Source organism: Terrapene carolina, unplaced genomic scaffold, assembly GCF_002925995.2.
Source record: "Terrapene carolina triunguis isolate 2854851 unplaced genomic scaffold, T_m_triunguis-2.0 Scaffold85, whole genome shotgun sequence".
NCBI lineage: Eukaryota > Metazoa > Chordata > Testudines > Emydidae > Terrapene > Terrapene triunguis.
Genome location: NW_020664436.1, coordinates 20,068,750 through 20,083,717, shown reverse-complemented (window position 1 = coordinate 20,083,717; position 14,968 = coordinate 20,068,750). Strand labels below are relative to the sequence as shown.

The following is a 14,968-nucleotide window of genomic DNA, read 5'->3' as shown; positions in this document are numbered from 1 at the left end:
TGCTACAGACTAGGGACCGAGTGGCTAGGCAGCAGTTCTGCAGAAAAGGACCTAGGGGTTACAGTGGATGAGAAGCTGGATATGAGTCGACAGTGTGTCCTTGTTGCCAAGAAGGCTAATGCCATTTTGGGCTGTATAAGTAGGAGCATTGCCAGCAGATCGAGGGAAGTGATCATTCCCCTCTGTTCGACATTGGTGAGGCATCATCTGGAGTACTGTGTCCACTTTTGGGCCCCATGATTAAGGGGTTGGAGCACATGGCTTATGAGGAGATGCTGAGGGAACTGGGATTGTTTAGTCTGCAGAAGAGAAGAATGAGGGGGGATTTGATAGCTGCTTTCAACTACTTGAAAGGGGGTTCCAAAGAGGATGGATCTAGACTGTTCTCAGTGGTAGCAGATGACAGAACAAGGAGTAATTGTCTCAAGTTGCAGTGGGGGAGGTTTAGGTTGGATATTAGGAAAAACTTTTTCACTGGGAGAGTGGTGAAGCATTGGAATGGGTTACCTAGGGAGGTGGTGGAATCTCCTTCCTTAGAGGTTTTAAGGTCAGGCTTGACAAAGCCCTGGCTGGGATAATTTAGTTGGGGATTGGTCCTGCTTTGAGCAGGGGGTTGGACTAGATGACCTCCTGAGGTCCCTTCCAACCCTGATATTCTATGATTTAAGGAGATAAAATTAGTAGAGAACACAAACAGAATCCATATGTAGCCACAGCATTTTATCAAGTTAGTAGTTGCTGGACCTAACTAATTTTGTGACAACGCTAATAGTTTTGTAGGCAACCCCTGTAATGTAAATAAAATTACCACACTACAAATGAAACAATTCTATGAAGAACAGATTTGCACTTTTACGGTTTACTAATTCAGTAATCCAACTTTCTGAATCTGAACAAAAAGACCATTCAAATAATGACAAATGTTGGGTCACGTGGATGAAGTGCTTTAAGATTAACTATCTGCCTCTAGGAATCAAGATTTCCTAATGTAAAATTCATACTCAAGTTTGTTTGGAACTGCATTACACCTCCCCACCTTGTTTAAAGATAAGATGAGGCTTCATGGGAAACATTCTATTTAAAAACAATACTGTTTCTATCACTGAGACTGATTGCATGAATTTGTGTTGCCACAGTATCAGTGGCAGAGCAATGCACTCCAGAACAGATTTCACGCTGTCAGGCTGAGGATACAAGAGCAAAGCAACTCGTAAGCAGCCTTATGGTCATTTTTGGATTTGTCACACAATCTTCTTTATTGCCAAGCAGATGAAATTAGGTCAATTTGTTAGAGGTTTATCTAAGTAAGTTTCTTTTACAAGGTCCAAAATACAATGCTGTTTTCATTGTCCCTTTCCTGCATCCACCCCAGGTACACTACTGTGAAGGTTTATTAAAAGTGGTTCTGTTGTGTAAGTAAATAATATTCTGGGTATTAAACATTAAAAAAAAATGTACATTAGGGATGTGTTTAGGACTTTACCTTTAATGACTTGGCCCCTTTTTTATCTCCTGCAAACATGGACTTTTCATCGAAGTGCATTGGAAAGGATCTGCTCAAACAAAAAATTGTAAAGAAAATCAGCACACACTACAATATATCATCCAAGTGTACAATATCACTCTACTAACTATTTTAAATTACTTGGAAGTTTCTGCTCTGGTTCATTGAAGACCAGTCACGATAGCCTGTGCGGCAGTGCTGATTAATGCAAACACACACTATAAGCATAGAAAACCACAAAGCCAAAAAAAACGTCTGAGGTGTGTATTAATCTGCATTAACATACAGTCTAAAGCAGGGGTGGCCAACCTGAGCCTGAGAAGGAGCCAGAATTTACCAATGTACATTGCCAAAGAGCCACAGTAATATGTCAGCATCCGTGCCCCTCATCTCCCCCCTCCCCGCCGCTCCCAGCGCCTCCCACCCACCGGCAGCCCTCCCCACACCTCCCGATCAGCTGTTTCATGGCATGCAGGAGGTTCTGGGGGGCGGGGGGAGAGAAGCGAGGGCCTGGCAGGCTCAGAGGAGGGTGCGGGAAGGGGTGGAGTGGGAGCAGGACTTGTGGCAGAGCCAGGGGTTGAGCAGTGAGCACCCCCTGGCACATTGGAAAGTTGGCGCCTGTAACTCCAGCCCTGGAGTCGGTGCCTATACAAGGAGCCGCATATTAACTTCTGAAGAGCCGCATGTGGCTCCGGAGCCACAGGTTGGCCACCCCTGGCCTAAAGAGTCTCAGGATTATAAAGAGAGCATTTTTAAAAAGTCAACTTCTTTGAACTCTCAGTCCATACAAAACAGTTTCTTGGGATTGCCCTACAGGGTACCCATTTTAGAAATGTAACACTACCTTATCTGAAGCAGTTTAATTATTTTGCAGAGATTGCTCTTTGTTCCTCTCTGCCCACTAATCAAGACCCCCTTTCTCCCATAGACCCCCTTAGTGTTCTCCTTGCAGCCTAAAATTTACTTAGTTTCGTTATGATTTAGATCATGAATAACTATCTGAGTTTTTCTAGTGCAAAGCAAAGCAGAAGGCTGACTGAGTCACACAGTAGCAGAGGGGAAATGAGATGATCTAGAGCAAAGACTAGTCAAAGGAAAGCCAAATATGGGTTGATTGAGGGGACTCCCAAGTAGCAGACATACAGGCGGAGAGGAAATTGAGCAAGAGGGGATAATCTACTTGTAAAAACTGGTTTAGCAGCAGGATCTCTGCTAAAGTTAGATACATTTTACTAATTTTCAATATAATTATGTACATTTTATATTGAAGAACAAGAAATCTATTTTGAACACCTGGGAAAGTGAGGGTTGGATGTTTTAAAATGTTTCTTAATGGCTCTAACAAGACATGTTTCCTCCTACTACTGTTTTTGGCCCCTCCTCCTTTCCAATTCACCCTTCCAACTTGTCGTCTCATTCTCTTCCCCACCATCATTTTCTTTATCCGGCTTCCCCAAACCTTATATCCATCCAAAAGTCACCTCTCTTCCTAGAAGATGGCTGAAATAGTAATATAAAATCTCATGTCTCACTTTGTATCTCTGAAGATGTCTAGCAAGAGGGTTTTAGATTCAGCATCTTCTTGGACATTTCCAGTGTAAAGGTCTACAAATGAACGCTCAAAGTATGGTGCAACTTTTGACAAAGCACGCAGCTCAATCAAATATAAGAAATATAAATTCTTTAGCCTCCTTGGTCCTTCTCCTTTTGTTTCAATAGGGTCAAAGCGATGAATAAACTCCTTGACATTGTGTCCCCAACGAGGCTTCCCCCAGGTTTCTAAGCAGAGAACAGATAGATAATTTTCAGTAAAGACAAACAACAACTGCACAAATACATAGACTGAGGGTATGTCTATACTACCCGCCGGATCAGTGGGCAGCGATGGATACAGCAGCAGTCGATTTATCGCATCTAGTCTAGACGCGATAAAATCGACCCCCGAGTGCTCTCCTGTTAACTCCTGTACTCCACCACTGCGAGAGGCGCAAGCAGAGTCGACGGGGGAGCGACAGCAGTTGACTCACTGCAGTGAAGACACCGTGGTGAGCAGATCTAAGTACGTCGACTTCAGCTACGTTATTCATATAGCTGAAGCTGCGTAACATAGATTGGTCCCCCATCCCCGTGGAGACGAGGCCAAACTGTGTTTACATACACACATTTAATAGGCTTAATATACATACAGACAGGACAAACAACTATTCCCAATGGCCATATAAGATGACAGACATTTTCAGGGCTCTTACATAAAAATATAAATTACCTTCAAGAAGATAATTTGCACAGAGATGTAAGTTGATGCTAACATGAAGTCCAGAAATGAGTTTATAGAATACTCTTTTCTCCAGACAAAGACCTGGTTAGAAAAAAGCACTGATTACTAGAAATATCATTAAGATAAAAAACAACAACAACATTCACTGAAAATGTGATGCAAAATTTGCACTGTTCAGCTTTTAGTGTTGGACTTACAATTAAGGAAAATGCCACTTATTTAGTGTCACTTTTAAAAAATTCTTATTTCTTTCAGTGGGAAGAGTTTATATCTCAAGTCTACCGTCTCACTCACCTACCCCCACCCCTCCATAACAGGCACACTTGTTCATTACTGTAAGGCTTTTGTCAGCACACATTAAAAAGAAAGGAGTATTTGGTAAAAAATTCAAGACAAAGCTCTCATGCATGTAATTTGGGTAAAACAGATTTGAAATAATCTACTTGGGCCTCTACAGCTAGGGAAACAATTGTACTAGTGACCATCCAGAAAGTACAAACACACACACACACACACACACACACACACACACAAGGTATCCTAACCTAATGGTCACTGCTATCTGCAACTGATATTTTATGGCCAAATTTAAAGGCAACATTTGAATCTGCTAAAATTGTTCTTTTTGGTTGCAGGCATAAATGCACAAAAAATGGCAAGAATAAAACGAATACTTGGACAAAACTGGCCAAGATAAATGAAACTTAATAGTGGCAGTGGAAAACCTCAAGGCTGCTGCTTAACTATGATACAACTTAAATATAAAGTCAGTTAAGATAAAACTGAGAAGAAAAGGGGCAGAAAAACAAGGCTAAAAGCAGTTTCCTGGGGACACAGAAAGGGGAAGCAATGAGGAGAACATAAAGAGCACCAGCAGTCACAAAACAATTTCATCACTAAAAATGTGATGATCCAGCCATATGTCCAGACACCTTAATGGCATGATCACGGACACCACCCATGAGGTGGTTTAACTGAAAAGTGCTATAGTAACTCAGAGGGCTGAAGACCTAAAAGATGTTGTTTAGTCCAAATATTAGAAAACAAATAACATACTGATGATATTTGAGGGAGCAAAATCAAATTAAAGGGCAAAAGTGGTGGAGTGGGAGTCTTCATTGGAAGGCAAACCAGAACAAGTCTTTGAGGAAGCATTTGAAGATGACAGTGGAGGTTGCATGACACACAAGAAATGGGAGGACAACACAGGAATAAAGGGCTGTAAGTAAAAGGACATGGAGTCACTTATGGAAGAAGGGGACCAGGAGAGAACCTGTTAAGGTCAAGTTAACTAGAAACCATATTTTCTGAAGTCAATAAGCAGTGTTTCCCCTGGCGTGTAGAGAGCAAACTGATATGTATGCTACTTCCAAATGTAGAGATTTTGTCTACACAGTGGGGTAATGTGCAGTAGGGGATTGTGATTTTTAAAGCGCAGTAATGTGTTTCACATTAATTGGTCTATGTAGACCCTGTTGTTGCACATTAAAAGTTCCCTAGTGCACTTCAATGTAGTGCTACAGCACTACACTGAAGTGCACTAGGGAATTTCTAGTGCACAGCAACAGGCTCTACATAGACCCATTAATGTGCAATATGTTAATGCACTTTAAAAATCCCCTCCCCTCCCACCCCCAGTGCACGTTACCCCACTGAAAGGGCAAACCCTTACTACATATTTTCCAAAAGATTCTGGATAAAATGGTCCCACTGCCAAACTGAAGTAACTGCCTTTTAGGAGGTCTGGCCTCATTTACAAGCATATTATTTATTTTAAAGAACACATTTGAGCTTTTATGCTTTCATGTGCTAGCAGCTGTAAAAGCTACTAATAGCAGAAGTAAATGCTTTATGCAGAACAAAGTTAGCTGCTTAAAAGGCTTAATTATGCTTTCTTGCTCCAATTAACAAAATATTCTTTTCCACACTTCGAGGATACCTTTGGTTGCTATCAGTATTAAACCTGCTTGGCATTTTAAGGCAATAAAAAGGTAAAACATTGTGTTTTGCTGCTAATTGTTTCTATCCTTGGTCTTAAAACCAATTCTGCTTGTATAAATGAACGGTTCAACCACCATTGCTTTCAAAAACATCTGACAATTAGTCCTAATAAAGATCCTAGCAATTTCTTTGCCTACTTCCTCATTTTAGATTCTAAAAGTTGGGAGTCACTAGTAGCTAAATGGTGAGTAAATGTGTAAACAGCACAAGCATCACCACTGAGAAAATATAATCTTAAAGCATTTACAATAACATGACAACTGAACAAAAGAGGAGGTCTCTACAAGTCTTTGAATGCCGCTTAGAGTATTTTTATTGCACAAAGATACCTCTGCATAAAAAGAGTGCATTCTGAGCATGATTGCTTGAATAATTTCAGGAGGCTAATTTACCCTGATTTCAAGTCCAATTTAGTTCACTCTAAATAATTTTAAACACCCACACTACCAAAAACTCTTTATTTCACACACCATATGTAGGTTCATAAAGAAAATATATTCATAAATCTTTGTGTAGATCAGCTGAACATAATATACAATCACCTAGATTGTCTAAAACATTTATGAGGACAGTTTTATCTATAGTACAAAACCCTATTGCTTAGAGACAACTCTCTCATATATCATGGCTAATTAGACTTGCAAAGTGAATACCGGTGTTCTTCTAGCAGTGTAGAATGCCAACATAAGGGTGCAAAATCTCTTACACATACTACAATAACTGATCCATTAAGAAACAATTACTGGCTTTGGGATGAAGATGGACATTCACTCCAGGCACCAACCAAATATGACTGACAGTGAGTAAGGATAAGAAATTGGGTAATAACACTTGTATCTGTTTTTTCTAATGCAACTGACATTAATTTTAGGCATCATATCAACTTTCCTTTTACCTTCTAGCCATGTGTAGAAAGACTCTCCTGAAAACACAAAAATACATAGTTAAGTCAATCAGTATTCATTTGTACATATTAACATCTTTTAAGTAGAAACTAGGGCTGTCAAGCTATTAAAAAAATTAATAGCGCGATTAATCGCACTGTTAAACCACATTAGAATACCATTTATTTTAAATATTTTTGGATGTTTATAACATTTTCAAATATATTAATTTCAATTACAACACAGAATACAAAGTGTACAGTGCTAACTTTATATTTTTTATTACAAATATTTGCACTGTAAAAAACAAAGAATTGTATTTTTCAATTCACTTTATACAAGTACTGTAATGCAATCTCTTTATCATGAAAGTTGAACTTACAAATGTAGAATTATGTACAAAAAAACGGCATTCAAAAACAAAACAATGTAAAACTTAAGAGCCTTCAAGTTCACTCAGTCCTACTTCCTGGTCAGCCAATCACTCAGACAAACAAGTTTGTTTACATTTGCAGGAGATAATGCTGCCCGCTTCTTTACAATGTCACCTGAAAGTGAGAACAGGAGTTCGCATGGCACTGTTGTAGCCGTTGTCGCAAAATAATTACATGCCAGATGTGCTAAAGATTCATATGTCCCTTCATCTTCAACCACCATTCCGGAGGACATGCGTCCATGCTGATGACGGGTTCTGCTCAATAACTATCCAAAGCAGTGCAGACTGATGCATGTTCATTTTCATCATCTGAGTCAGATGTCACCAGCAGAAGGTTGATTTTCTTTTTTGGTGGTTCGGGTTCTGTAGTTTCTGCATCAGAGTGTTGCTCTTTTAAGACTTCTGAAAGCATGCTCCACACCTCGTCCCTCTCAGATGTTGGAAGGCACTTCAGACTCTTAAACTTTGGGTCGAGTGCTGTAGCTATCTTTAGAAATCTTACATTGGTACCTTCTTTGCATTCTGTCAAATCTGCGTGAACGTGTTCTTAAAATGAACATGTGCTGGGTCATCGTCCAAGACTGCTATAATATGAAATACATGGCAGAATGTGGGTAAAACAGAGCAGGAGACATACTATTCTCCCCCAAGAAGTTCAGTCAAAATTTAATTAACTCATTTTTTTTTAAAAAAATGAAGCATCATCAGCATGGAAGCATGTCCCCTGGAATGGTGGCCAAAGCATGAAGGGGCATATGAATGTTTAGCATATCTGACACAAATACCTTGCCATACCGGCTACAAAAGTGCCATGCAAATGCCTGTTCTCACTTTCAAGTGATACTGTAAATAAGACGCGGGCAGCATTATCTCCCGTAAATGTAAACAAACTTGTTTGTCTTAGTGATTGACTGAATAAGAAGTAGGACTGAGTGGACTTGTAGGCTCCAAAGTTTTAAATTGTTTTGTTTTTTGAGAGCAGTTATGTAACAAAAAAAAAAATTCTACATTTGTAAGTTGCACTTTCACTGGTTAGATTGTTGGGCTCAACGGCTTGATGTCTAGTTGGCAGCCGGTATCAAGTGGAGTGTCCCAGAGGTTGGTCCTGGGGCCGGTTTTGTTCAACATCTTTATTAATGATCTGGATGATGGGATGGATTGCACCCTTAGCAAGTTCACAAATGACACTAAGCTGGGGGGAGAGGTAGATACGTTGGAGGGTAGGGATAGGGTCCGGAGTGACCTAGACAAATTGGAGGATTGGGCCAAAAGAAATCTGATAAGGTTCAACAAGGACAAGTGCAGAGTCCAGCACTTAGGACGGAAGAATCCATTGCACTGCTACAGGCTGGGGACCAACTGGCTAAGCAGCAGTTCTGCAGAAAAGGACCTGGGGATTACAGTGGATGAGAAGCTGGATATGCAGCAGTGTGCCCTTGTTGCCAAGAACGTTAACGGCATATTGGGCTGCATAAGTAGGAGCACTGCCAGCAGATCGAGGGAAGTGATTATTCCCCTCTATTCGGCACTGGTGAAGCCACATCTGGAGTATTGCGTCCAGTTTTGGGCCCCCCACTACAGAAAGGATGTGGACAAATTGGAAAGAGTCCAGCGGAAGGCAACAAAAATGATCAGGGGGCTGGGGACATGACTTACGAGGAGAGGCTGAGGGAACTGGGCTTGTTTAGTCTGCAGAAGAGAAGAGTGAGGGGGGGGGGTTTGATAGCAGCCTTCAACTACCTGAAGGGGGGGTTCCAAAGAGGATGGAGCTTGGCTGTTCTCAGTGATGGCAGATGACAGAACAAGGAGCAATGGTCTCAAGTTGCAGTGGGGGAGGTTTAGGTTAGATATTAGGAAACACTATTTCACTAGAAGGGTGGTGAAGCACTGGAATGGGTTACCTAGGGAGGTGGTGGAATCTCCTTTCTTAGAGGTTTTTAAGGCTCAGCTTGACAAAGCTGTGGCTGGGATGATTTAGTTGGGGTTGGTCCTCCTTTGAGCAGGGGGTTGAACTAGATGACCTCCTGAGGTCTCTTCCAACCCTAATCTTCTATGATTGTATGATAAAGAGATTGCACTATAGTACTTGTATGAGGTGAATATACTATTTCTTTTGTTTATCATTTTTACAGTGCAAATATTTGTAATAAAAATAATATAAAGTGAGCACTGTACACTTTGTATTCTGTGTTGTAATTTAAATCAATTTATTTGAAAATGTTGAAAAACATACAAAAATATTTAATAAATTTCAATTGGTATTCTATTGTTTAACAGTGCAATTAAAGCTGCGATTAATCACAATTATTTTTTTTAATTACGATTAATTTTTTTTGAGTTAAGCGCATGAGTTAACTGCGACTAATTGACAGCCCTAGTAGAAACCCTTGAGTACTATATGCACTGTATATTCTGAGGACAAACTTCCAGTGGTACATGCTTTGGAGCAATATCAACAAAATTAAGATGAGTTAACTTTCCCTTTCTTGCAGGAGGAAGGGAGTATTATCCCAATTGTCTGCAACAACATAAAAGAATAAAGATAAAACTGTACTAATATATTGGGGAAGCCATATGTGGATAGTACTAGAGAAAGGAATAAAATTCCCACAATACATAGTTTTCCAATAACACTTCTAGAGAACAAGTTCATTCCTAACTCCGGGCAGCAAGTGACTGATTCATGTCCCTGATGTTTAAGGGTTGAGATTTTCAAATGTTTATCTTAGCTAGCATAAAGAAGATGATATTTTTAATTCTATAAACATCAAATGCATATGACTTTGGAGTAAGTTCTTTCCCACAATGGTTTGTAGCAGAGCTTTTCAGAGTTTAACTATATATTGTATAAAAAAAAGTATTACTTGTTATCAGTTTTAATTTTGTTGCCTTTTAATTTAGTTGGCTGTCACCTTGTTCTTGTATTAGGAAGATAGCAAGCCCAAATGACCTACACAATATCATTCATAAAGCTGGTCAGAACTGTTCATATCTGTTCAAAAAGGCATTTTTATTGATAGCCATTTTTAGTGCAATTTCTTTCTCAACAATATGAAAATTTTGTGGAAAGTTTTCATATCTTAAAAAAAATCTATTTTTCCATCAAATTGAAAAAATTCATCGGTTTCCCTGACCTTTTCCTTTCTCACCCACTTTTCCACTGGAAAAAAGGGAAACAGAAAGGGGGAGGCACCCAAAACGGAGACCTCAAAATGTGTTTGTACACTCAACAATTTTTTCATTTTATTAGTGAAAAAATTAAGATTTCTATTAAATTAAAAACATTCTGGTTTCTTCCAAAAATTTTCAAGAAGACTCTTATTTTTGACCAGCGCACACCACTCATTATTTCACACACAATAATGACTCCTCTTGTCTCCTTTGCAAACTAATTTTCTTAGTCTTTTTACTCTTTCCTAACATGAAAGTCTTCCCAAGCCTTTAATAATTTTCACTGATGTCCTCCAGATCATTGCTATTTCTACTACATAATTTTTGAGATGGGGTGATCAAAAGTCACCACAGTGTTCAGGCTAACAGTGTAACCACTGATTTACACAATAGCATATTTTCAACATTTTCTAAGCCTCTCTTGACAGTTGAAAATCTTGTTTGCTTTGACTGCAACTGTGCAGGTTTTCACTGAGCTGTCCACAATGACCCCTAGATCTTTTTAGAAATCAGCAATCGTAAAACATTTCTTATCGTACACTGACTACAATGGGGAAAAAAAGAGGGACAAAACACCCGGACTATATATAAAGAAGCTATCCAGGTAAAAAAAAAGCTGCTCTTTTCCTCTATCAAAATAAAAATATTACATCTGCCATCAATGGAAAAGAGGAAAAACTCAAAGCCCTACACAACTCAGGCCCAAAAGATTTCCACCCCATGTCTTGTAAAAACCTTCCCAGACCCTCTTTCATTTCTTCACCTTCACTCTTCTTGCTATTCATGTATTCCAGCAAGTCCATAAATATTCTTATGGGAAAAAGACAGACAAGTGTGCTATATAATTAGGGCAACTATCTGGTCTCCCCCCCCCGGTAGAAAGAGTGAAAATTATTTCTTCTTTTGGATGGAGAGGAAGTTTATGCAACATTAAACAATCACAACTACCGAAGTAACTCCCACTATATATTTAACTATTATGAAGAATGTATTAAATCAGGACTTACCATCATCCTGCCCTGGAAAAAAAGAAAAAAATTACATTTAAAGATCTAGGAACATTAGAAAAAAACCTCTTCCACTCTGTATGGGAAATGACACAGTACCCTGCCACAGAGATATTAAAGATGCAAGAAATGCTTCTTTGGTTCATATCAGGAATCTTACAAATAGCTTTTCTTTTACACAGAAGATATGCTGTAGCTCAAACAGAAGTTATGGGCTTGGTGCAGAAATTAATGGATGAGGACCTATGGCCTGTGTTATGCAGAAAGTTTGATTAAATGTCTAATGGTCCTTTCTTGGTCTTATAATCAGTGAACTGTTCACTCCTGTGCATGTTACATTATAAAACATGCTTAACATTTTAAATATAATTAGTACAGTACAATATTCAAATATACTTAACTGCCTGCCAATGGTTAATATCAATATCACTGATCTAGGAGGTCAATATTTAAGTTTTTAATTAGACTGAAATTAAAAAAAATACAGAAGGAAGTATTAGGGAGTAACCACAGAGACTCCGCCTGGGTTGATGCACATAAGATATAGGGCTATATTGTGTTATTTTTTAGACTGAATTAACTGATTTCAATAGTGACATTTAAAAACAAACACTGGTTACAATTTTGCCAATAGTCCTCATCTATGCTACATGAGTCTTCCTTCATTTCCAACATGCAAGGTTTCTTTTTGAATGAATTGATTTACATTAATATTTCATTGTTACAGGAACTAAGACAACCATCAGTAGGGAAACTGAAGATTTCAATTTAGATTCACTGAGAAAATAAAAACTAACTTATTTTCATTTGGTATTTTAAAATCAAAATTCTATTAGCAGCAAGTGTGCCTACTTAACACTGCTTTTTAAACTTTCATCTTTAAGGTAAACCTTTCCTGTGGATCCCACTCTGTATAGTAGTGAAATGATACCACTGTCAGGAAAACTCAATTAATTACTAACTTGACTATGAAAGAAAAGTTGTTACTGTGCATTGTATTAGCCAATAAACATACTGAAGTGACAAAATTAGATGCTCCAGGGGGAAAAAAAAAATCAGATTCAAGATCTGAATTTTGAAAATACTGCTGTAAGGTTTTTCTAACTCCCATCCATCTTCGTATGTGATTTTGACCTTGATCTTGTAAACACTTATAGACGTGCTTTAATTTGCACACAAGTAGTCCCAATGACTTTAATGAAATTATTGACATGCATAAGATTAAGCATGTGTGCAATTTAACAGGATCAGAGCCTTAATTTTAGCTAATTAAGTTTTTGGTATATTAGGGTCAATTTCTTTATATTTCATGATCTAGTTTTTGTCACTTTATATGACTGAGTGGACAACAGATAGTACTACAGTGTAGGATATTATTTGTATAATTTGGACTGGAAAATTCACCAAGGTGAGTTAAAATGCCTTTGAAAGCGTTCTAATAAGTACAAAATAGTTAAGAGACCCACCCCTGCTGGGTGCCAATGGATTTAAAGGACGATAGACAGATCGAGGCCTGAAAAAAAGTTAAAAAATAAATGATTTTTGTATTTTGAAGAAATGTTACTGTTCGAAGTATAAAGTGCATTTTCCTCCCTCCCCAGTTACTTGAAGCAGTTTTCTTCATAGATGCTGTTCCACACTCTCCATGCAGACGGTCCTTTGTATCCAGTGTAACGTTCTGGATTCAGCAGCAAATCCACATACTGCGCATCTGGAGATCTCTCATCTAAACAGGAAACCCTTTGTTACATATTCTAACCAGTCACTTTAAAAGGACTGAGTTTCACAAAAAGCAGTTATACAGAACTAAGTAAAAGTGAGATCTCGGACATCAAACACTCTTATCCTCCAATTTGGTTTTAAACACGAGCATAAATATCCTGTATATAATATACAATGTTATACACTAAAGGTGATATTAAATAAGATCTGCTTAATTCTATACAGGTTCTTGAACTGCTCTCATCACTGCAGCAGCTGAGTACCTTCCAGTAGGGCACTAAGCAACAGGACTAGCACTGTCACATGTGGTTCTCTCTCTCATTCTTTTCAGAGGAGAAGATTTGTGTATGCAAGTGTAGTGGTTTTCATCTTTCTTTTTTTTTTTAAAACATACATGCTTCCACTGGAGAAGAAGGTGATGAGGTCTGTGGTGGTCCTTTGCTCCCATGGGAGTTCGTTCCACAGACTCTGACTATTGCAAATATAGGCCCCAATCCTGAAAAAACTTATGCTTGGTCTTAAAATTTAAGCATGTGAATGGTCCCACTGACTTCAATAGGACTACTCAGATGCTTACAGTTAAGCAGGTCAACGTACAGTAAGTGTTTTTAGGATTGGGCTATATGTTAAAAAAGAACACTAAATAACGATGATAAAAATTAGGACTTCCAATGTTCAAATTCTTCTAAAATCTGGAGTTTATTTTATAAAAGTTATGATTGCTTTTACAACATGTATTTCTCAAATTTTATTCATTAGCTAAAAGAAATTTGTAAGATTTATTTTTAGATGCTTTAGTCCAAATTTTCTACCAATTTACAATGCTGCCAACTAGAAATATTTTATGGTGCATTTTAGAATTCTCTTATAGCCAGGAAAAGTTATAAATTGCAACAGAGCATTTAATCATTCCCCTTATTTCTAGGTATATTATTTAAATTCAACATGAATTCAAAAGGATCACATCCAAAAATAAAATTTCAAGATAGCTAAATACAGCTTTTTCAATGTTTTTTAAAAAATGTGAACGGTAACTGAAATATTGCTCCCAAGTTATTAAATGAGTAAAAATGGAAACAATTACATATAAATAAAATACGTATATACTCATTCGTAAGCTGAATTTTTTTTAGTAAAAAAGGGAAGCGACAGAGAAGGGGGTCGGCTTATGAACGGGTATAGAGAAGGAGATGTGGGACACAGCCCCTCCCCCCAATGGAAGGAGCAAGGAGAGGCAGCAGAGCCAGAAAGGAAGAGGCAGGGCCAGAGTCTCTCCACTTCTGGCCACGCTGCTCTCCCCTTAGCCTCCGAAGCAACTGCAGCTCTGAGGCTGGCAGGCTGGAGCCACGCCGCCCGGCCCGGCCCCGCCGGAGCATGCTGCGGCCCCGCCGCCCGGCCCGGCCCCGCCGGAGCATGCTGCGGCCGTGCTGCCCGGCCTGCCGGAACAGCTCCAGCCAGGCAAGAGACATCTTCCCCTGGCCCTCCCCAGATAAGGCGGGAAGGTATGGGATGTGGAGAGTGTGGGGGTCCCAGGCTAGGAGTGAGGTCATGTAGGGGGTGGTCACAGGGGTTACTCCCGTGACTCCCAGCTTCTCCCCCCTAAAAAATTTCCCCACCAGTTGCTGTCCAGGCCCGTCAGGGTAAGCAGCTGGTGCGCCAGAACACTTTGTTTACTTAGGTTTACCTCTGTGCCTGCGGACGCTCGAGGTAAACAACCATCTTGGCCCACCAGCAGCTTATTCTGATGGCCCGGGAGCCAAAGTTTGCTGACCCCTGAATTATAGGGTCAGCTTATGAACAGGTTATAAAAATTTTCCATCTTTACTTATCCATCTTGGAGGGGTCGGCTTATAAACGAACCGGCTTATGATAGAGTATATAGGGTATCTGATTTGAAATGTCAAAAACTGCAACCAAATGTCAAGAGTGTGTCACCCAATCAATCACAAGAGTAAGCCAACAGAA

General features: G+C 39.2%; 1 protein-coding gene across 1 annotated transcript in view; it reads right to left on the bottom strand.

Moving 5' to 3' along the window:
• ERO1B (endoplasmic reticulum oxidoreductase 1 beta) overlaps positions 1-14,968 on the bottom strand; it is a 51,742-nt gene that overhangs the window by 6,199 nt on the left and 30,575 nt on the right. Inside the window, 7 exon segments of the mRNA XM_026649666.2 lie at positions 1,484-1,553; positions 3,037-3,283; positions 3,771-3,863; positions 6,679-6,705; positions 11,282-11,293; positions 12,748-12,794; positions 12,887-13,007. Of these exon segments, the coding sequence (XP_026505451.1) occupies positions 1,484-1,553; positions 3,037-3,283; positions 3,771-3,863; positions 6,679-6,705; positions 11,282-11,293; positions 12,748-12,794; positions 12,887-13,007 (617 nt within the window).